Source organism: Leptodactylus fuscus, chromosome 1 (genome assembly GCF_031893055.1).
Source record: "Leptodactylus fuscus isolate aLepFus1 chromosome 1, aLepFus1.hap2, whole genome shotgun sequence".
In the NCBI taxonomy this organism is placed as follows: domain Eukaryota; kingdom Metazoa; phylum Chordata; class Amphibia; order Anura; family Leptodactylidae; genus Leptodactylus; species Leptodactylus fuscus.
The window spans coordinates 370,110,012-370,134,297 of NC_134265.1; the positions used below are offsets into that span (position 1 = coordinate 370,110,012).

The 24,286-nt window shown below is 57.1% G+C and overlaps 1 protein-coding gene across 1 annotated transcript in view; it reads right to left on the bottom strand.

Annotated features, from left to right (window-relative positions):
• The window catches only part of LOC142189559 (uncharacterized), a 222,967-nt gene that overhangs the window by 35,394 nt on the left and 163,287 nt on the right, over positions 1–24,286 (bottom strand). Inside the window, exons 4-7 of the mRNA XM_075262174.1 lie at positions 4,232–4,464; positions 4,014–4,155; positions 3,524–3,764; positions 3,292–3,378 (exon numbers count right to left, since the gene is read on the bottom strand). Of these exons, the coding sequence (XP_075118275.1) occupies positions 3,292–3,378; positions 3,524–3,764; positions 4,014–4,155; positions 4,232–4,464 (703 nt within the window). The remainder of the gene's footprint in view (positions 1–3,291; positions 3,379–3,523; positions 3,765–4,013; positions 4,156–4,231; positions 4,465–24,286) is intronic.

A 24,286-nucleotide genomic window follows, 5' to 3' on the forward strand; every position in this document is an offset into this window, starting at 1 on the left:
ACAGCACCATGGGATTAATATAATAATGTACAGCACCATGGGATTAATATAATAATGTACAGAGCACCATGGGATTAATATAATAATGTACAGAGCACCATGGGATTAATATAATAATGTACAGCACCATGGGATTAATATAATAATGTACAGCACCATGAGATTAATATATTAATGTACAGAGCACCATGGGATTAATATAATAATGTACAGAGCACCATGGGATTAATATAATAATGTACAGAGCACCATGGGAATAATATAATAATGTACAAAGCACCATGGGAATAATATAATAATGTACAGAGCACCATGGGATTAATATAATAATGTACAGAGCACCATGGGATTAATATAATAATGTACAGAGCACCATGGGATTAATATAATAATGTACAGAGCACCATGGGAATAATATAATAATGTACAGAGCACCATGGGATTAATATAATAATGTACAGAGCACCATGGGATTAATATAATAATGTACAGCACCATGGGATTAATATAATAATGTACAGCACCATGGGATTAATATAATAATGTACAGCACCATGAGATTAATATAATAATGTACAGAGCACCATGGGATTAATATAATAATGTACAGCACCATGGGATTAATATAATAATGTACAGAGCACCATGGGATTAATATAATAATGTACAGAGCACCATGGGATTAATATAATAATGTACAGAGCACCATGGGATTAATATAATAATGTACAGAGCACCATGGGATTAATATAATAATGTACAGAGCACCATGGGATTAATATAATAATGTACAGCACCATGGGATTAATATAATAATGTACAGCACCATGAGATTAATATAATAATGTACAGAGCACCATGGGATTAATATAATAATGTACAGAGCACCATGGGATTAATATAATAATGTACAGAGCACCATGGGATTAATATAATAATGTACAGAGCACCATGGGAATAATATAATAATGTACAGAGCACCATGGGATTAATATAATAATGTACAGCACCATGGGATTAATATAATAATGTACAGCACCACAGAAGCAATATAATAATAAAACAAAGGACATGGCGCAGGTAGAAGAGGAGACAAGAACGTGGTGTGGAAAGAGGAGAAAAAGACACAGGAAGAGGAGAACGGGAGGACACGGTGCGGGAAGAGGAGGAGGGGAGGACACGGTGCGGGAAGAGGAGGAGGAGCAGACACGGTGCGGGAAGAGGAGGAGGAGCAGACACGGTGCGGGAAGAGGAGGAGGAGCAGACACGGTGCGGGAAGAGGAGGAGGAGCAGACACGGTGCGGGAAGAGGAGGAGGAGCAGACACGGTGCGGGAAGAGGAGGAGCAGACACGGTGCGGGAAGAGGAGGAGGAGCAGACACGGTGCGGGAAGAGGAGGAGGAGCAGACACGGTGCGGGAAGAGGAGGAGGAGCAGACACGGTGCGGGAAGAGGAGGAGGAGCAGACACGGTGCGGGAAGAGGAGGAGGAGCAGACACGGTGCGGGACGAGGAGGAGGAGCAGACACGGTGCGGGACGAGGAGGAGGAGCAGACACGGTGCGGGACGAGGAGGAGGAGCAGACACGGTGCGGGACGAGGAGGAGGAGCAGACAAGGTGCGGGACGAGGAGGAGGAGCAGACACGGTGCGGGACGAGGAGGAGGAGCAGACACGGTGCGGGACGAGGAGGAGGAGCAGACACGGTGCGGGACGAGGAGGAGGAGCAGACACGGTGCGGGACGAGGAGGAGGAGCAGACACGGTGCGGGACGAGGAGCAGACACGGTGCGGGACGAGGAGGAGGAGCAGACACGGTGCGGGACGAGGAGGAGGAGCAGACACGGTGCGGGAAGAGCAGGACGGGAGGACACGGTGCGGGAAGAGCAGAGGACACGGTGCGGGAAGAGCAGAGGAGGAGCAGACACGGTGCGGGACGAGGAGGAGGAGCAGACACGGTGCGGGACGAGGAGGAGGAGCAGACACGGTGCGGGAAGAGCAGGACGGGAGGACACGGTGCGGGAAGAGCAGAGGACACGGTGCGGGAAGAGCAGAGGAGGAGCAGACACGGTGCGGGACGAGGAGGAGGAGCAGACACGGTGCGGGAAGAGGAGGAGGAGCAGACACGGTGCGGGAAGAGGAGGAGGAGCAGACACGGTGCGGGAAGAGGAGGAGGAGCAGACACGGTGCGGGAAGAGCAGAGGACACGGTGCGGGAAGAGCAGAGGACACGGTGCGGGAAGAGCAGAGGACACGGTGCGGGAAGAGCAGAGGACACGGTGCGGGAAGAGCAGAGGACACGGTGCGGGAAGAGCAGAGGACACGGTGCGGGAAGAGCAGAGGACACGGTGCGGGAAGAGCAGAGGACACGGTGCGGGAAGAGCAGAGGACACGGTGCGGGAAGAGCAGAGGACACGGTGCGGGAAGAGCAGAGGACACGGTGCGGGAAGAGCAGAGGACACGGTGCGGGAAGAGCAGAGGACACGGTGCGGGAAGAGCAGAGGACACGGTGCGGGAAGAGCAGAGGACACGGTGCGGGAAGAGCAGAGGACACGGTGCGGGAAGAGCAGAGGACACGGTGCGGGAAGAGCAGAGGACACGGTGCGGGAAGAGCAGAGGACACGGTGCGGGAAGAGCAGAGGACACGGTGCGGGAAGAGCAGAGGACACGGTGCGGGAAGAGCAGAGGACACGGTGCGGGAAGAGCAGAGGACACGGTGCGGGAAGAGCAGAGGACACGGTGCGGGAAGAGCAGAGGACACGGTGCGGGAAGAGCAGAGGACACGGTGCGGGAAGAGCAGAGGACACGGTGCGGGAAGAGCAGAGGACACGGTGCGGGAAGAGCAGAGGACACGGTGCGGGAAGAGCAGAGGACACGGTGCGGGAAGAGCAGAGGACACGGTGCGGGAAGAGCAGAGGACACGGTGCGGGAAGAGCAGAGGACACGGTGCGGGAAGAGCAGAGGACACGGTGCGGGAAGAGCAGAGGACACGGTGCGGGAAGAGCAGAGGACACGGTGCGGGAAGAGCAGAGGACACGGTGCGGGAAGAGCAGAGGACACGGTGCGGGAAGAGCAGAGGACACGGTGCGGGAAGAGCAGAGGACACGGTGCGGGAAGAGCAGAGGACACGGTGCGGGAAGAGCAGAGGACACGGTGCGGGATGCAACTCCTGCGGACATAGATGATTGGGCGATGAGCTGCTGCCCCCATGCTGAGCCCCCAGTACACATCATCCTCTGACCAGCCTGCTCTCATCCCATAACTACCCCAGTGAGGGCGGGTCGGGGCAGAATCTTACCTTGGCTAAACAGCTCTTGCTCTTGGATCTCATAGCGCGGATGATTATTCAGTGGAACCATCTGAGGGGTGGGGAGAAGAGCAAGGCCTGAAAACATGGGGGAAAGCGGATTACAAGACTGAGCCCGGTAGGTCACTGTATACAACTCCAGATTATACGCTGACATTAGATTGTGAGCTCCCGAGACCACAGGGGTACACAACACATGGTGGAGATAACCAGTAGGACGCACCTTTCGGCATCTTGCCCTTCGGCAGTCCCACCCCCCAGGCCTTGGCAATGTGGCTCAGCAGGATCTGGGTGTACTTCCGATGTGCCAGCTGGTTCCAGTGGGTGACGTCGCGGCATCGGAGGTGCAGGTTACCTCGGAAGTGAAAGTGCATGTCCAAGACGTCCAGCTTGTGGAAATTTGCCAAAGTGGCGCTGAAGAAGTTCCCCTCAATGACCTCCCGCTTCAGGTTATGTACAATGCCCTGAAAACAGAAACCCATACAGGCAATGGCGTCACATGGGAGAAGGGGGTAGACATGGACACGCCCCCTGCGCAAAGTGACCCAACGGGTCCAACTGACAGATGCTGCAAACGTTCTCGAAGCCTGGTCCATCCATGAAGCAGAATGCTCAGACTACGGGAGGATCAGACACCAACAAGGAGCGTGCCGCTCTCATCACCATACACGTAGCCCTCATCCACCATGACACACGGACATTGGCGCACTTACCTCTGGCATTTCGTAATCCCTGTACCCGACTGGCATGGTCATGCTCCATATGATGAGGCACTCGGGGCTCAGGACCTCCTTGAGGCGCAGGAACAGAGAGTCCAGGTTGTTCTTGTACGCCTCCAGATGGTGGTCATTGTACCTGCAGGAGAAGAGGACAATGCGCATCTGCTGTACCAATATGGCGGCGGGGCTGGTACAATGTAACATAGAGTCACCTGTTGACATCCCAGACGCAGGAGTTGACTATCAGCACGTCGGGTTGGGGTCCGCTCTGGAAGTCTGACAGTATGCTCTCCAGGTAAGTAGAGTAGACGCGGGTCAGGAAGTAGAAGCGGACAAGATGGTGGCCGCTCCGGTACTGACGCACTTCTGTGAACGTGGTCCCGTTGTGCATTTGGCCCAGTTTGCCGCCCTCCACCAGTGTGTCCTCCTCAAACGTCAGCTCCCCCTGCGGAGACGAAACACAAGGACTGACCCATGTCCTGGAGGAGAAATTACACAGTGCTAAGAGCAGACAGCACAGAGGATTTCAGGAGGGAAAGACTGCTCCCCATGTCTCCTCTCTCACAGACTGCTCCCCGTGTCTCCTCTCTCACACAGACTGCTCCCCGTGTCTCCTCTCTCACACAGACTGCTCGCCATGCCCTCTCTCACACAGACTGCTCCGTCTCCTCTCTCACGCAGACTGCTCCCGATGTCTCCTCTCTCACGCAGACTGCTCCCTATGTCTCCTCTCTCACACAGACTGCTCCCCGTGTCTCCTCTCTCATAGACTGCTCCCCGTGTCTCCTCTCTCACAAAGACTGCTCCCCATGTCTCCTCTCTCATAGACTGCTCCCCGTGTCTCCTCTCTCATAGACTGCTCCCCGTGTCTCCTCTCTCATAGACTGCTCCCTATGTCTCCTCTCTCACACAGACTGCTCCCCGTTTCTCCTCTCTCACGCAGACTGCTCCCCGTGTCTCCTCTCTCACACAGACTGCTCCCTATGTCTCCTCTCTCTCACAGACTGCTCCCCGTGTCTCCTCTCTCATAGACTGCTCCCCGTGTCTCCTCTCTCATAGACTGCTCCCCGTGTCTCCTCTCTCACACAGACTGCTCCCCGTTTCTCCTCTCTCACGCAGACTGCTCCCCGTGTCTCCTCTCTCACACAGACTGCTCCCCGTGTCTCCTCTCTCACACAGACTGCTCCCCATGTCTCCTCTCTCATAGACTGCTCCCCATGTCTCCTCTCTCACACAGACTGCTCCCCGTGTCTCCTCTCTCATAGACTGCTCCCCGTGTCTCCTCTCTCATAGACTGCTCCCCGTGTCTCCTCTCTCACACAGACTGCTCCCCGTGTCTCCTCTCTCATAGACTGCTCCCCGTGTCTCCTCTCTCACACAGACTGCTCCCCGTGTCTCCTCTCTCACACAGACTGCTCCCCATGTCTCCTCTCTCATAGACTGCTCCCCATGTCTCCTCTATCACAGACTGCTCCCCGTGTCTCCTCTCTCACACAGACTGCTCCCAGTGTCTCCTCTCTCATAGACTGCTCCCCGTGTCTCCTCTCTCACACAGACTGCTCCCCATGTCTCCTCTCTCATAGACTGCTCCCCGTGTCTCCTCTCTCATAGACTGCTCCCCGTGTCTCCTCTCTCACACAGACTGCTCCCCGTGTCTCCTCTCTCACACAGACTGCTCCCCGTGTCTCCTCTCTCACACAGACTGCTCCCCGTGTCTCCTCTCTCTCACAGACTGCTCCCCGTGTCTCCTCTCTCATAGACTGCTCCCCGTGTCTCCTCTCTCACACAGACTGCTCCCCGTGTCTCCTCTCTCATAGACTGCTCCCCGTGTCTCCTCTCTCACACAGACTGCTCCCCGTGTCTCCTCTCTCACACAGACTGCTCGCCATGCCCTCTCTCACACAGACTGCTCCGTCTCCTCTCTCACGCAGACTGCTCCCCATGTCTCCTCTCTCACACAGACTGCTCCCCGTGTCTCCTCTCTCACACAGACTGCTCGCCATGCCCTCTCTCACACAGACTGCTCCGTCTCCTCTCTCACGCAGACTGCTCCCCGTGTCTCCTCTCTCACACAGACTGCTCCCCGTGTCTCCTCTCTCACACAGACTACTCCCCGTGTCTCCTCTCTCACGCAGACTGCTCCCTATGTCTCCTCTCTCACACAGACTACTCCCCGTGTCTCCTCTCTCACGCAGACTGCTCCCCATGTCTCCTCTCTCACGCAGACTGCTCCCCATGTCTCCTCTCTCACGCAGACTGCTCCCCATGTCTCCTCTCTCACGCAGACTGCTCCCTATGTCTCCTCTCTCACACAGACTGCTCCCAGTGTCTCCTCTCTCACACAGATTGCTCCCCGTGTCTCCTCTCTCATAGACTGCTCCCCGTGTCTCCTCTCTCACACAGACTACTCCCCGTGTCTCCTCTCTCACGCAGACTGCTCCCTATGTCTCCTCTCTCACACAGACTACTCCCCGTGTCTCCTCTCTCACGCAGACTACTCCCCGTGTCTCCTCTCTCACGCAGACTGCTCCCTATGTCTCCTCTCTCACACAGACTACTCCCCGTGTCTCCTCTCTCACGCAGACTGCTCCCCATGTCTCCTCTCTCACGCAGACTGCTCCCCATGTCTCCTCTCTCACGCAGACTGCTCCCCATGTCTCCTCTCTCACACAGACTGCTCCCCATGTCTCCTCTCTCACACAGACTGCTCCCAGTGTCTCCTCTCTCATAGACTGCTCCCCGTGTCTCCTCTCTCACACAGACTGCTCCCCATGTCTCCTCTCTCACGCAGACTGCTCCCTATGTCTCCTCTCTCACACAGACTGCTCCCCATGTCTCCTCTCTCATAGACTGCTCCCCGTGTCTCCTCTCTCACACAGACTGCTCCCCGTGTCTCCTCTCTCACACAGACTGCTCCCCGTGTCTCCTCTCTCACACAGACTGCTCCCCGTGTCTCCTCTCTCATAGACTGCTCCCCATGTCTCCTCTCTCACACAGACTGCTCCCCGTGTCTCCTCTCTCATAGACTGCTCCCCGTGTCTCCTCTCTCACACAGACTGCTCCCCGTGTCTCCTCTCTCATAGACTGCTCCCCGTGTCTCCTCTCTCACACAGACTGCTCCCAGTGTCTGCTCTCTCACAGACTGCTCCCCGTGTCTCTTCTCTCACACAGACTGCTCCCCATGTCTCCTCTCTCACAGACTGCTCCCCGTGTCTCCTCTCTCATAGACTGCTCCCCGTGTCTCCTCTCTCACACAGACTGCTCCCCGTGTCTCATCTCTCACACAGACTGCTCCCAGTGTCTGCTCTCTCATAGACTGCTCCCCGTGTCTCCTCTCTCACAGACTGCTCCCAGTGTCTGCTCTCTCATAGACTGCTCCCCGTGTCTCCTCTCTCACACAGACTGCTCCCCGTGTCTCCTCTCTCAGACTGCTCCCCGTGTCTCCTCTCTCACACAGACTGCTCCCCGTGTCTCCTCTCTAACACAGACTGCTCCCCATGTCTCCTCTCTCACACAGACTGCTCCCCATGTCTCCTCTCTCATGCAGACTGCTCCCCATGTCTCCTCTCTCACACAGACTGCTCCCCGTGTCTCCTCTCTCACACAGACTGCTCCCAGTGTCTGCTCTCTCATAGACTGCTCCCCGTGTCTCTTCTCTCACACAGACTGCTCCCCGTGTCTCCTCTCTCATAGACTGCTCCCCGTGTCTCCTCTCTCACACAGACTGCTCCCCATGTCTCCTCTCTCACACAGACTGCTCCCCATGTCTCCTCTCTCATGCAGACTGCTCCCTATGTCTCCTCTCTCACACAGACTGCTCCCTATGTCTCCTCTCTCATGCAGACTGTCCCCCATGTCTCCTCTCTCACACAGACTGCTCCCCATGTCTCCTCTCTCATGCAGACTGCTCCCTATGTCTCCTCTCTCACACAGACTGCTCCCTATGTCTCCTCTCTCACACAGACTGCTCCCTATGTCTCCTCTCTCACACAGACTGCTCCCTATGTCTCCTCTCTCACACAGACTGCTCCCCATGTCTCCTCTCTCACACAGACTGCTCCCCATGTCTCCTCTCTCACACAGACTGCTCCCCGTGTCTCCTCTCTCATAGACTGCTCCCCATGTCTCCTCTCTCATAGACTGCTCCCCATGTCTCCTCTCTCACGCAGACTGCTCCCCATGTATCCTCTCTCATAGACTGCTCCCCATGTCTCCTCTCTCACACAGACTGCTCCCCGTGTCTCCTCTCTCTCACAGACTGCTCCCCGTGTCTCCTCTCTCACACAGACTGCTCGCCATGCCCTCTCTCACACAGACTGCTCGCCATGCCCTCTCTCACACAGACTGCTCCCCGTGTCTCCTCTCTCACACAGACTGCTCCCCGTGTCTCCTCTCTCACACAGACTGCTCCCTATGTCTCCTCTCTCACACAGACTGCTCCCCGTGTCTCCTCTCTCTCACAGACTGCTCCCCGTGTCTCCTCTCTCACACAGACTGCTCGCCATGCCCTCTCTCACACAGACTGCTCGCCATGCCCTCTCTCACACAGACTGCTCCCCGTGTCTCCTCTCTCACGCAGACTGCTCCCTGTGTCTCCTCTCTCACACAGACTGCTCCCTATGTCTCCTCTCTCTCACAGACTGCTCCCCGTGTCTCCTCTCTCATACAGACTGCTCCCCGTGTCTCCTCTCTCACACAGACTGCTCCCCGTGTCTCCTCTCTCACACAGACTGCTCCCCATGTCTCCTCTCTCACACAGACTGCTCCCAGTGTCTGCTCTCTCATAGACTGCTCCCCGTGTCTCTTCTCTCACACAGACTGCTCCCCGTGTCTCCTCTCTCACAGACTGCTCCCCGTGTCTCCTCTCTCATAGACTGCTCCCCGTGTCTCCTCTCTCACACAGACTGCTCCCCGTGTCTCATCTCTCACACAGACTGCTCCCAGTGTCTGCTCTCTCATAGACTGCTCCCCGTGTCTCCTCTCTCACACAGACTGCTCCCCGTGTCTCCTCTCTCACACAGACTGCTCCCCGTGTCTCCTCTCTCACACAGACTGCTCCCTATGTCTCCTCTCTCACACAGACTGCTCCCCATGTCTCCTCTCTCACACAGACTGCTCCCCATGTCTCCTCTCTCACACAGACTGCTCCCCATGTCTCCTCTCTCATGCAGACTGCTCCCTATGTCTCCTCTCTCACACAGACTGCTCCCTATGTCTCCTCTCTCACACAGACTGCTCCCCATGTCTCCTCTCTCACACAGACTGCTCCCCATGTCTCCTCTCTCATAGACTGCTCCCCATGTCTCCTCTCTCACACAGACTGCTCCCCGTGTCTCCTCTCTCACACAGACTGCTCCCCGTGTCTCCTCTCTCACACAGACTGCTCCCCGTGTCTCCTCTCTCACACAGACTGCTCCCAGTGTCTCCTCTCTCATAGACTGCTCCCCGTGTCTCCTCTCTCACACAGACTGCTCCCCATGTCTCCTCTCTCATAGACTGCTCCCCGTGTCTCCTCTCTCATAGACTGCTCCCCGTGTCTCCTCTCTCACACAGACTGCTCCCCGTGTCTCCTCTCTCACACAGACTGCTCCCAGTGTCTCCTCTCTCATAGACTGCTCCCCATGTCTCCTCTCTCACACAGACTGCTCCCCGTGTCTCCTCTCTCATAGACTGCTCCCCGTGTCTCCTCTCTCACACAGACTGCTCCCCGTGTCTCCTCTCTCACACAGACTGCTCCCCGTGTCTCCTCTCTCTCACAGACTGCTCCCCGTGTCTCCTCTCTCACACAGACTGCTCCCCATGTCTCCTCTCTCACACAGACTGCTCCCCGTGTCTCCTCTCTCATAGACTGCTCCCCGTGTCTCCTCTCTCATACAGACTGCTCCCCGTGTCTCCTCTCTCACACAGACTGCTCCCCGTGTCTCCTCTCTCATAGACTGCTCCCCATGTCTCCTCTCTCACACAGACTGCTCGCCATGCCCTCTCTCACACAGACTGCTCCGTCTCCTCTCTCACGCAGACTGCTCCCCATGTCTCCTCTCTCACACAGACTGCTCCCTATGTCTCCTCTCTCACACAGACTGCTCCCTATGTCTCCTCTCTCACACAGACTGCTCCCTATGTCTCCTCTCTCTCACAGACTGCTCCCTATGTCTCCTCTCTCTCACACAGACTGCTCCCCGTGCCTCCTCTCTCACACAGACTGCTCCCCGTGCCTCCTCTCTCACACAGACTGCTCCCCGTGTCTCCTCTCTCATAGACTGCTCCCCGTGTCTCCTCTCTCACACAGACTGCTCCCCATGTCTCCTCTCTCACACAGACTGCTCCCCGTGTCTCCTCTCTCACACAGACTGCTCCCCGTGTCTCCTCTCTCACACAGACTGCTCCCCATGTCTCCTCTCTCACAGACTGCTCCCCGTGTCTCCTCTCTCATAGACTGCTCCCCGTGTCTCTTCTCTCACACAGACTGCTCCCCATGTCTCCTCTCTCACAGACTGCTCCCCGTGTCTCCTCTCTCATAGACTGCTCCCCGTGTCTCCTCTCTCACACAGACTGCTCCCCGTGTCTCCTCTCTCACAGACTGCTCCCCATGTCTCCTCTCTCACACAGACTGCTCCCCATGTCTCCTCTCTCACACAGACTGCTCCCCGTGTCTCCTCTCTCATAGACTGCTCCCCATGTCTCCTCTCTCATAGACTGCTCCCCATGTCTCCTCTCTCACGCAGACTGCTCCCCATGTATCCTCTCTCATAGACTGCTCCCCATGTCTCCTCTCTCACACAGACTGCTCCCCGTGTCTCCTCTCTCTCACAGACTGCTCCCCGTGTCTCCTCTCTCTCACAGACTGCTCCCCGTGTCTCCTCTCTCACACAGACTGCTCCCCGTGTCTCCTCTCTCATAGACTGCTCCCCGTGTCTCCTCTCTCTCACACAGACTGCTCCCCGTGTCTCCTCTCTCATAGACTGCTCCCCGTGTCTCCTCTCTCACACAGACTGCTCCCCGTGTCTCCTCTCTCACACAGACTGCTCCCCGTGTCTCCTCTCTCACACAGACTGCTCCCCGTGTCTCCTCTCTCACACAGACTGCTCCCAGTGTCTGCTCTCTCATAGACTGCTCCCAGTGTCTCCTCTCTCACACAGACTGCTCCCCGTGTCTCCTCTCTCACACAGACTGCTCCCCGTGTCTCCTCTCTCACACAGACTGCTCCCCGTGTCTCCTCTCTCATAGACTGCTCCCTATGTCTCCTCTCTCACACAGACTGCTCCCCGTGTCTCCTCTCTCATAGACTGCTCCCTATGTCTCCTCTCTCACACAGACTGCTCCCCGTATCTCCTCTCTCACACAGACTACTCCCCGTGTCTCCTCTCTCACACAGACTGCTCCCCATGTCTCCTCTCTCACGCAGACTGCTCCCTATGTCTCCTCTCTCACACAGACTGCTCCCTATGTCTCCTCTCTCTCACAGACTGCTCCCCGTGTCTCCTCTCTCATACAGACTGCTCCCCGTGTCTCCTCTCTCACACAGACTGCTCCCCGTGTCTCCTCTCTCACACAGACTGCTCCCCGTGTCTCCTCCCTCATAGACTGCTCCCCGTGTCTCCTCTCTCATAGACTGCTCCCCGTATCTCCTCCCTCTCACAGACTGCTCCCCGTGTCTCCTCTCTCACACATACTGCTCCCCATGTCTCCTCTCTCACACAGACTGCTCCCCATGTCTCCTCTCTCACACAGACTGCTCCCCGTGTCTCCTCTCTCATAGACTGCTCCCCGTGTCTCCTCTCTCATACAGACTGCTCCCCGTGTCTCCTCTATCTCACAGACTGCTCCCCGTGCCTCCTCTCTCACACAGACTGCTCCCCGTGTCTCCTCTCTCTCACAGACTGCTCCCCGTGTCTCCTCTCTCATAGACTGCTCCCCGTGTCTCCTCTCTCATACAGACTGCTCCCCGGGTCTCCTCTATCTCACAGACTGCTCCCCGTGCCTCCTCTCTCACACAGACTGCTCCCCGTGTCTCTTCTCTCACACAGACTGCTCCCCGTGTCTCCTCTCTCACACAGACTGCTCCCCGTGTCTCCTCTCTCATAGACTGCTCCCCGTGTCTCCTCTCTCACACAGACTGCTCCCCGTGTCTCCTCTCTCATAGACTGCTCCCCGTGTCTCCTCTCTCACACAGACTGCTCCCCGTGTCTCATCTCTCACACAGACTGCTCCCAGTGTCTGCTCTCTCATAGACTGCTCCCCGTGTCTCTTCTCTCACACAGACTGCTCCCCGTGTCTCCTCTCTCATAGACTGCTCCCCGTGTCTCCTCTCTCACACAGACTGCTCCCTATGTCTCCTCTCTCACACAGACTGCTCCCCATGTCTCCACTCTCACACAGACTGCTCCCCATGTCTCCTCTCTCACACAGACTGCTCCCCATGTCTCCTCTCTCACACAGACTGCTCCCCATGTCTCCTCTCTCACACAGACTGCTCCCCATGTCTCCTCTCTCATAGACTGCTCCCCCTGTCTCCTCTCTCACACAGACTGCTCCCCGTATCTCTTCCCTCTCACAGACTGCTCCCCGTGCCTCCTCCCTCTCACAGACTGCTCCCCGTGTCTCCTCTCTCACACAGACTGCTCCCCGTGCCTCCTCTCTCACACAGACTGCTCCCCGTGTCTCCTCTCTCACACAGACTGCTCCCCGTGTCTCCTCTCTCACACAGACTGCTCCCCGTGTCTCCTCTCTCATAGACTGCTCCCCGTGTCTCCTCTCTCTCACAGACTGCTCCCCGTGCCTCCTCTCTCACACAGACTGCTCCCCGTGTCTCCTCTCTCACACAGACTGCTCCCCGTGTCTCCTCTCTCACACAGACTGCTCCCCGTGTCTCCTCTCTCACACAGACTGCTCCCCGTGTCTCCTCTCTCACACAGACTGCTCCCCGTGTCTCCTCTCTCACACAGACTGCTCCCCGTGTCTCCTCTCTCACAGACTGCTCCCCGTGTCTCCTCTCTCTCACAGACTGCTCCCCGTGCCTCCTCTCTCACACAGACTGCTCCCTATGTCTCCTCTCTCACACAGACTGCTCCCCATGTCTCCTCTCTCACACAGACTGCTCCCCGTGTCTCCTCTCTCATAGACTGCTCCCCATGTCTCCTCTCTCACACAGACTGCTCCCCGTGTCTCCTCTCTCACACAGACTGCTCCCTATGTCTCCTCTCTCACACAGACTGCTCCCCATGTCTCCTCTCTCACGCAGACTGCTCCCTATGTCTCCTCTCTCACACAGACTGCTCCCTATGTCTCCTCTCTCTCACAGACTGCTCCCCGTGTCTCCTCTCTCATACAGACTGCTCCCCGTGTCTCCTCTCTCTCACAGACTGCTCCCCGTGTCTCCTCTCTCACACAGACTGCTCCCCGTGTCTCCTCCCTCATAGACTGCTCCCCGTGCCTCCTCTCTCACACAGACTGCTCCCTATGTCTCCTCTCTCACACAGACTGCTCCCCATGTCTCCTCTCTCACACAGACTGCTCCCCGTGTCTCCTCTCTCATAGACTGCTCCCCATGTCTCCTCTCTCACACAGACTGCTCCCCGTGTCTCCTCTCTCACACAGACTGCTCCCTATGTCTCCTCTCTCACACAGACTGCTCCCCATGTCTCCTCTCTCACGCAGACTGCTCCCTATGTCTCCTCTCTCACACAGACTGCTCCCTATGTCTCCTCTCTCTCACAGACTGCTCCCCGTGTCTCCTCTCTCATACAGACTGCTCCCCGTGCCTCCTCTCTCACACAGACTGCTCCCCGTGTCTCCTCTCTCATAGACTGCTCCCCGTGTCTCCTCTCTCACACAGACTGCTCCCCATGTCTCCTCTCTCACACAGACTGCTCCCCGTGTCTCCTCTCTCACACAGACTGCTCCCCGTGTCTCCTCTCTCACACAGACTGCTCCCCATGTCTCCTCTCTCACAGACTGCTCCCCGTGTCTCCTCTCTCATAGACTGCTCCCCGTGTCTCTTCTCTCACACAGACTGCTCCCCATGTCTCCTCTCTCACAGACTGCTCCCCGTGTCTCCTCTCTCATAGACTGCTCCCCGTGTCTCCTCTCTCACACAGACTGCTCCCCGTGTCTCCTCTCTCACAGACTGCTCCCCATGTCTCCTCTCTCACACAGACTGCTCCCCATGTCTCCTCTCTCACACAGACTGCTCCCCGTGTCTCCTCTCTCATAGACTGCTCCCCATGTCTCCTCTCTCATAGACTGCTCCCCATGTCTCCTCTCTCACGCAGACTGCTCCCCATGTATCCTCTCTCATAGACTGCTCCCCATGTCTCCTCTCTCACACAGACTGCTCCCCGTGTCTCCTCTCTCTCACAGACTGCTCCCCGTGTCTCCTCTCTCTCACAGACTGCTCCCCGTGTCTCCTCTCTCACACAGACTGCTCCCCGTGTCTCCTCTCTCATAGACTGCTCCCCGTGTCTCCTCTCTCTCACACAGACTGCTCCCCGTGTCTCCTCTCTCATAGACTGCTCCCCGTGTCTCCTCTCTCACACAGACTGCTCCCCGTGTCTCCTCTCTCACACAGACTGCTCCCCGTGTCTCCTCTCTCACACAGACTGCTCCCCGTGTCTCCTCTCTCACACAGACTGCTCCCAGTGTCTGCTCTCTCATAGACTGCTCCCAGTGTCTCCTCTCTCACACAGACTGCTCCCCGTGTCTCCTCTCTCACACAGACTGCTCCCCGTGTCTCCTCTCTCACACAGACTGCTCCCCGTGTCTCCTCTCTCATAGACTGCTCCCTATGTCTCCTCTCTCACACAGACTGCTCCCCGTGTCTCCTCTCTCATAGACTGCTCCCTATGTCTCCTCTCTCACACAGACTGCTCCCCGTATCTCCTCTCTCACACAGACTACTCCCCGTGTCTCCTCTCTCACACAGACTGCTCCCCATGTCTCCTCTCTCACGCAGACTGCTCCCTATGTCTCCTCTCTCACACAGACTGCTCCCTATGTCTCCTCTCTCTCACAGACTGCTCCCCGTGTCTCCTCTCTCATACAGACTGCTCCCCGTGTCTCCTCTCTCACACAGACTGCTCCCCGTGTCTCCTCTCTCACACAGACTGCTCCCCGTGTCTCCTCCCTCATAGACTGCTCCCCGTGTCTCCTCTCTCATAGACTGCTCCCCGTATCTCCTCCCTCTCACAGACTGCTCCCCGTGTCTCCTCTCTCACACATACTGCTCCCCATGTCTCCTCTCTCACACAGACTGCTCCCCATGTCTCCTCTCTCACACAGACTGCTCCCCGTGTCTCCTCTCTCATAGACTGCTCCCCGTGTCTCCTCTCTCATACAGACTGCTCCCCGTGTCTCCTCTATCTCACAGACTGCTCCCCGTGCCTCCTCTCTCACACAGACTGCTCCCCGTGTCTCCTCTCTCTCACAGACTGCTCCCCGTGTCTCCTCTCTCATAGACTGCTCCCCGTGTCTCCTCTCTCATACAGACTGCTCCCCGGGTCTCCTCTATCTCACAGACTGCTCCCCGTGCCTCCTCTCTCACACAGACTGCTCCCCGTGTCTCTTCTCTCACACAGACTGCTCCCCGTGTCTCCTCTCTCACACAGACTGCTCCCCGTGTCTCCTCTCTCATAGACTGCTCCCCGTGTCTCCTCTCTCACACAGACTGCTCCCCGTGTCTCCTCTCTCATAGACTGCTCCCCGTGTCTCCTCTCTCACACAGACTGCTCCCCGTGTCTCATCTCTCACACAGACTGCTCCCAGTGTCTGCTCTCTCATAGACTGCTCCCCGTGTCTCTTCTCTCACACAGACTGCTCCCCGTGTCTCCTCTCTCATAGACTGCTCCCCGTGTCTCCTCTCTCACACAGACTGCTCCCTATGTCTCCTCTCTCACACAGACTGCTCCCCATGTCTCCACTCTCACACAGACTGCTCCCCATGTCTCCTCTCTCACACAGACTGCTCCCCATGTCTCCTCTCTCACACAGACTGCTCCCCATGTCTCCTCTCTCACACAGACTGCTCCCCATGTCTCCTCTCTCATAGACTGCTCCCCCTGTCTCCTCTCTCACACAGACTGCTCCCCGTATCTCTTCCCTCTCACAGACTGCTCCCCGTGCCTCCTCCCTCTCACAGACTGCTCCCCGTGTCTCCTCTCTCACACAGACTGCTCCCCGTGCCTCCTCTCTCACACAGACTGCTCCCCGTGTCTCCTCTCTCACACAGACTGCTCCCCGTGTCTCCTCTCTCACACAGACTGCTCCCCGTGTCTCCTCTCTCATAGACTGCTCCCCGTGTCTCCTCTCTCTCACAGACTGCTCCCCGTGCCTCCTCTCTCACACAGACTGCTCCCCGTGTCTCCTCTCTCACACAGACTGCTCCCCGTGTCTCCTCTCTCACACAGACTGCTCCCCGTGTCTCCTCTCTCACACAGACTGCTCCCCGTGTCTCCTCTCTCACACAGACTGCTCCCCGTGTCTCCTCTCTCACACAGACTGCTCCCCGTGTCTCCTCTCTCACAGACTGCTCCCCGTGTCTCCTCTCTCTCACAGACTGCTCCCCGTGCCTCCTCTCTCACACAGACTGCTCCCTATGTCTCCTCTCTCACACAGACTGCTCCCCATGTCTCCTCTCTCACACAGACTGCTCCCCGTGTCTCCTCTCTCATAGACTGCTCCCCATGTCTCCTCTCTCACACAGACTGCTCCCCGTGTCTCCTCTCTCACACAGACTGCTCCCTATGTCTCCTCTCTCACACAGACTGCTCCCCATGTCTCCTCTCTCACGCAGACTGCTCCCTATGTCTCCTCTCTCACACAGACTGCTCCCTATGTCTCCTCTCTCTCACAGACTGCTCCCCGTGTCTCCTCTCTCATACAGACTGCTCCCCGTGTCTCCTCTCTCTCACAGACTGCTCCCCGTGTCTCCTCTCTCACACAGACTGCTCCCCGTGTCTCCTCCCTCATAGACTGCTCCCCGTGTCTCCTCTCTCATAGACTGCTCCCCGTGTCTCCTCTCTCTCACACAGACTGCTCCCCGTGTCTCCTCTCTCATAGACTGCTCCCCGTGTCTCCTCTCTCACACAGACTGCTCCCGTGTCTCCTCTCTCACACAGACTGCTCCCCGTCTCTCCTCTCTCACACAGACTGCTCCCAGTGTCTGCTCTCTCACACAGATTGCTCCCCGTGTCTGCTCTCTCATAGACTGCTCCCCGTGTCTCCTCTCTCATAGACTGCTCCCCATGTCTCCTCTCTCACACAGACTGCTCCCCGTCTCTCCTCTCTCACACAGACTGCTCCCAGTGTCTGCTCTCTCACACAGATTGCTCCCCGTGTCTCCTCTCTCATAGACTGCTCCCCGTGTCTCCTCTCTCATAGACTGCTCCCCATGTCTCCTCTCTCACACAGACTGCTCCCCGTGTCTCCTCTCTCTCATAGACTGCTCCCCGTGTCTCCTCTCTCATAGACTGCTCCCTATGTCTCCTCTCTCACACAGACTGCTCCCCGTGTCTCCTCTCTCACACAGACTGCTCCCTATGTCTCCTCTCTCACACAGACTGCTCCCCGTGTCTCCTCTCTCATAGACTGCTCCCTATGTCTCCTCTCTCACACAGACTGCTCCCCGTGTCTCCTCTCTCACACAGACTGCTCCCTATGTCTCCTCTCTCACACAGACTGCTCCCCGTGTCTCCTCTCTCATAGACTGCTCCCCGTGTCTCCTCTCTCACACAGACTGCTCCCTATGTCTCCTCTCTCACACAGACTGCTCCCCGTGTCTCCTCTCTCACACAGACTACTCCCCATGTCTCCTCTCTCACACAGACTGCTCCCCGTGTCTCCTCTCTCACACAGACTGCTCCCCGTATCTCCTCTCTCACACAGACTGCTCCCCGTGTCTGCTCTCTCATAGACTGCTCCCCGTGTCTGCTCTCTCATAGACTGCTCCCCGTGTCTCCTCTCTCACACAGACTGCTCCCTATGTCTCCTCTCTCACACAGACTGCTCCCCGTGTCTCCTCTCTCACACAGACTGCTCCCCGTGTCTCCTCTCTCATAGACTGCTCCCCGTGTCTCCTCTCTCACACAGACTGCTCCCAGTGTCTGCTCTCTCATAGACTGCTCCCCGTGTCTCCTCTCTCACACAGACTGCTCCCCGTGTCTCCTCTCTCACACAGACTGCTCCCCATGTCTCCTCTCTGACACAGACTGCTCCCCGTGTCTCCTCTCTCACACAGACTGCTCCCAGTGTCTGCTCTCTCATAGACTGCTCCCCGTGTCTCCTCTCTCACACAGACTGCTCCCCGTGTCTCCTCTCTCATAGACTGCTCCCCGTGTCTCCTCTCTCACACAGACTGCTCCCCGTGTCTCCTCTCTCATAGACTGCTCCCTATGTCTCCTCTCTCACACAGACTGCTCCCCGTGTCTCCTCTCTCACACAGACTGCTCCCAGTGTCTCCTCTCTCACACAGACTGCTCCCCGTGTCTCCTCTCTCACACAGACTGCTCCCCGTGTCTCCTCTCACACAGACTGCTCCCCGTGTCTCCTCTCTCATAGACTGCTCCCTATGTCTCCTCTCTCACACAGACTGCTCCCCGTGTCTCCTCTCTCATAGACTGCTCCCTATGTCTCCTCTCTCACACAGACTGCTCCCCGTATCTCCTCTCTCACACAGACTGCTCCCCGTGTCTCCTCTCTCACACAGACTGCTCCCCATGTCTCCTCTCTCACACAGACTGCTCCCCATGTCTCCTCTCTCATAGACTGCTCCCCCTGTCTCCTCTCTCACACAGACTGCTCCCCGTATCTCTTCCCTCTCACAGACTGCTCCCCGTGCCTCCTCCCTCTCACAGACTGCTCCCCGTGTCTCCTCTCTCACACAGACTGCTCCCCGTGCCTCCTCTCTCACACTCTCACACTCACACAGACTGCTCCCCGTGTCTCCTCTCTCACACAGACTGCTCCCCGTGTCTCCTCTCACACAGACTGCTCCCCGTGTCTCCTCTCTCACACAGACTGCTCCCCGTGTCTCCTCTCTCATAGACTGCTCCCCGTGTCTCCTCTCTCACACAGACTGCTCCCCGTGCCTCCTCTCTCACACAGACTGCTCCCCGTGTCTCCTCTCTCACACAGACTGCTCCCCGTGTCTCCTCTCTCACACAGACTGCTCCCCGTGTCTCCTCTCTCACACAGACTGCTCCCCGTGTCTCCTCTCTCACACAGACTGCTCCCCGTGTCTCCTCTCTCACAGACTGCTCCCCGTGTCTCCTCTCTCTCACAGACTGCTCCCCGTGCCTCCTCTCTCACACAGACTGCTCCCTATGTCTCCTCTCTCACACAGACTGCTCCCCATGTCTCCTCTCTCACACAGACTGCTCCCCGTGTCTCCTCTGTCATAGACTGCTCCCCATGTCTCCTCTCTCACACAGACTGCTCCCCGTGTCTCCTCTCTCACACAGACTGCTCCCTATGTCTCCTCTCTCACACAGACTGCTCCCCATGTCTCCTCTCTCACGCAGACTGCTCCCTATGTCTCCTCTCTCACACAGACTGCTCCCCATGTCTCCTCTCTCTCACAGACTGCTCCCCGTGTCTCCTCTCTCATACAGACTGCTCCCCGTGTCTCCTCTCTCTCACAGACTGCTCCCCGTGTCTCCTCTCTCACACAGACTGCTCCCCGTGTCTCCTCCCTCATAGACTGCTCCCCGTGTCTCCTCTCTCATAGACTGCTCCCCGTGTCTCCTCTCTCTCACACAGACTGCTCCCCGTGTCTCCTCTCTCATAGACTGCTCCCCGTGTCTCCTCTCTCACACAGACTGCTCCCCGTGTCTCCTCTCTCACACAGACTGCTCCCCGTCTCTCCTCTCTCACACAGACTGCTCCCAGTGTCTGCTCTCTCATAGACTGCTCCCAGTGTCTCCTCTCTCACACAGACTGCTCCCCGTGTCTCCTCTCTCACACAGACTGCTCCCCGTGTCTCCTCTCACACAGACTGCTCCCCGTGTCTCCTCTCTCATAGACTGCTCCCTATGTCTCCTCTCTCACACAGACTGCTCCCCGTGTCTCCTCTCTCATAGACTGCTCCCTATGTCTCCTCTCTCACACAGACTGCTCCCCGTATCTCCTCTCTCACACAGACTGCTCCCCGTGTCTCCTCTCTCACACAGACTGCTCCCCATGTCTCCTCTCTCACGCAGACTGCTCCCTATGTCTCCTCTCTCACACAGACTGCTCCCTATGTCTCCTCTCTCTCACAGACTGCTCCCCGTGTCTCCTCTCTCATACAGACTGCTCCCCGTGTCTCCTCTCTCACACAGACTGCTCCCCGTGTCTCCTCTCTCACACAGACTGCTCCCCGTGTCTCCTCTCTCATAGACTGCTCCCCGTGTCTCCTCTCTCACACATACTGCTCCCCATGTCTCCTCTCTCACAGACTGCTCCCCATGTCTCCTCTCTCACACAGACTGCTCCCCGTGTCTCCTCTCTCATAGACTGCTCCCCGTGTCTCCTCTCTCATACAGACTGCTCCCCGTGTCTCCTCTATCTCACAGACTGCTCCCCGTGCCTCCTCTCTCACACAGACTGCTCCCCATGTCTCCTCTCTCTCACAGACTGCTCCCCGTGTCTCCTCTCTCATAGACTGCTCCCCGTGTCTCCTCTCTCATACAGACTGCTCCCCGTGTCTCCTCTATCTCACAGACTGCTCCCCGTGTCTCCTCTCTCATAGACTGCTCCCCGTGTCTCCTCTCTCACACAGACTGCTCCCCGTGTCTCCTCTCTCATAGACTGCTCCCCGTGTCTCCTCTCTCACACAGACTGCTCCCAGTGTCTGCCCTCTTATAGACTGCTCCCCGTGTCTCCTCTCTCACACAGACTGCTCCCCGTGTCTTCTATCTCACACAGACTGCTCCCCGTGTCTCCTCTCTCACACAGACTGCTCCCCGTGTCTCCTCTCTCTCATAGACTGCTCCCCGTGTCTCCTCTCTCACACAGACTGCTCCCTATGTCTCCTCTCTCACACAGACTGCTCCCCGTGTCTCCTCTCTCTCATAGACTGCTCCCCGTGTCTCCTCTCTCACACAGACTGCTCCCTATGTCTCCTCTCTCACACAGACTGCTCCCCGTGTCTCCTCTCTCACACAGACTGCTCCCCATGTCTCCTCTCTCACACAGACTGCTCCCCGTGTCTCCTCTCTCATAGACTGCTCCCCGTGTCTCCTCTCTCACACAGACTGCTCCCTATGTCTCCTCTCTCACACAGACTGCTCCCCGTGTCTCCTCTCTCATAGACTGCTCCCCGTGTCTCCTCTCTCACACAGACTGCTCCCTATGTCTCCTCTCTCATAGACTGCTCCCCGTGTCTCCTCTCTCATAGACTGCTCCCCGTGTCTCCTCTCTCACACAGACTGCTCCCCGTGTCTCCTCTCTCACACAGACTGCTCCCCATGTCTCCTCTCTCACACAGACTGCTCCCCGTGTCTCCTCTCTCATAGACTGCTCCCTATGTCTCCTCTCTCTCACAGACTGCTCCCCGTGTCTCCTCTCTCACACAGACTGCTCCCTATGTCTCCTCTCTCACACAGACTGCTCCCCGTGTCTCCTCTCTCATAGACTGCTCCCCGTGTCTCCTCTCTCACACAGACTGCTCCCCGTGTCTCCTCTCTCATAGACTGCTCCCCGTGTCTCCTCTCTCACACAGACTGCTCCCCATGCCTCCTCTCTCACACAGACTGCTCCCCGTGTCTCCTCTCTCATAGACTGCTCCCCGTGTCTCCTCTCTCAGACTGCTCCCTATGTCTCCTCTCTCACACAAACTGCTCCCCGTGTCTCCTCTCTCTCACACAGACTGCTCCCCGTGCCTCCTATCTCACACAGACTGCTCCCCGTGTCTCCTCTCTCACACAGACTGCTCCCCATGTCTCCTCTCTCACACAGACTGCTCCCCATGTCTCCTCTCTCACACAGACTGCTCCCTATGTCTCCTCTCTCACACAGACTGCTCCCCATGTCTCCTCTCTCACGCAGACTGCTCCCTATGTCTCCTCTCTCACACAGACTGCTCCCTATGTCTCCTCTCTCTCACAGACTGCTCCCCGTGTCTCCTCTCTCATACAGACTGCTCCCCGTGTCTCCTCTCTCTCACAGACTGCTCCCCGTGTCTCCTCTCTCACACAGACTGCTCCCCGTGTCTCCTCCCTCATAGACTGCTCCCCGTGTCTCCTCTCTCTCACACAGACTGCTCCCCGTGCCTCCTCTCTCACACAGACTGCTCCCCGTGTCTCCTCTCTCACACAGACTGCTCCCCGTGTCTCCTCTCTCACACAGACTGCTCCCCATGTCTCCTCTCTCACACAGACTGCTCCCCGTGTCTCCTCTCTCATAGACTGCTCCCCGTGTCTCCTCTCTCACACAGACTGCTCCCTATGTCTCCTCTCTCACACAGACTGCTCCCCGTGTCTCCTCTCTCATAGACTGCTCCCCGTGTCTCCTCTCTCACACAGACTGCTCCCTGTGTCTCCTCTCTCATAGACTGCTCCCCGTGTCTCCTCTCTCATAGACTGCTCCCCGTGTCTCCTCTCTCATAGACTGCTCCCCGTGTCTCCTCTCTCATAGACTGCTCCCCGTGTCTCCTCTCTCACACAGACTGCTCCCCGTGTCTCCTCTCTCACACAGACTGCTCCCCGTGTCTCCTCTCTCACACAGACTGCTCCCCATGTCTCCTCTCTCACACAGACTGCTCCCCGTGTCTCCTCTCTCACACAGACTGCTCCCCGTGTCTCCTCTCTCACACAGACTGCTCCCCATGTCTCCTCTCTCACACAAACTGCTCCCTATGTCTCCTCTCTCATAGACTGCTCCCCGTGTCTCCTCTCTCATAGACTGCTCCCCGTGTCTCCTCTCTCATAGACTGCTCCCCGTGTCTCCTCTCTCACAGACTGCTCCCCGTGTCTCCTCTCTCACACAGACTGCTCCCCATGTCTCCTCTCTCACACAGACTGCTCCCCGTGTCTCCTCTCTCATAGACTGCTCCCCGTGTCTCCTCTCTCACACAGACTGCTCCCCGTGTCTCCTCTCTCATAGACTGCTCCCCGTGTCTCCTCTCTCATAGACTGCTCCCCATGTCTCCTCTCTCACACAGACTGCTCCCCGTGTCTCCTCTCTCTCATAGACTGCTCCCCGTGTCTCCTCTCTCATAGACTGCTCCCTATGTCTCCTCTCTCACACAGACTGCTCCCCGTGTCTCCTCTCTCACACAGACTGCTCCCTATGTCTCCTCTCTCACACAGACTGCTCCCCGTGTCTCCTCTCTCATAGACTGCTCCCCGTGTCTCCTCTCTCACACAGACTGCTCCCTATGTCTCCTCTCTCACACAGACTGCTCCCCGTGTCTCCTCTCTCACACAGACTACTCCCTATGTCTCCTCTCTCACACAGACTGCTCCCCGTGTCTCCTCTCTCACACAGACTGCTCCCCGTATCTCCTCTCTCACACAGACTGCTCCCCGTGTCTGCTCTCTCATAGACTGCTCCCCGTGTCTGCTCTCTCATAGACTGCTCCCCGTGTCTCCTCTCTCACACAGACTGCTCCCTATGTCTCCTCTCTCACACAGACTGCTCCCCGTGTCTCCTCTCTCACACAGACTGCTCCCCGTGTCTCCTCTCTCATAGACTGCTCCCCGTGTCTCCTCTCTCACACAGACTGCTCCCCGTGTCTCCTCTCTCACACAGACTGCTCCCCATGTCTCCTCTCTGACACAGACTGCTCCCCGTGTCTCCTCTCTCACACAGACTGCTCCCAGTGTCTGCTCTCTCATAGACTGCTCCCCGTGTCTCCTCTCTCACACAGACTGCTCCCCGTGTCTCCTCTCTCATAGACTGCTCCCCGTGTCTCCTCTCTCACACAGACTGCTCCCCGTGTCTCCTCTCTCATAGACTGCTCCCTATGTCTCCTCTCTCACACAGACTGCTCCCCGTGTCTCCTCTCTCATAGACTGCTCCCTATGTCTCCTCTCTCACACAGACTGCTCCCCGTATCTCCTCTCTCACACAGACTACTCCCCGTGTGTCCTCTCTCACACAGACTGCTCCCCATGTCTCCTCTCTCACGCAGACTGCTCCCTATGTCTCCTCTCTCACACAGACTGCTCCCTATGTCTCCTCTCTCTCACAGACTGCTCCCCGTGTCTCCTCTCTCATACAGACTGCTCCCCGTGTCTCCTCTCTCACACAGACTGCTCCCCGTGTCTCCTCTCTCACACAGACTGCTCCCCGTG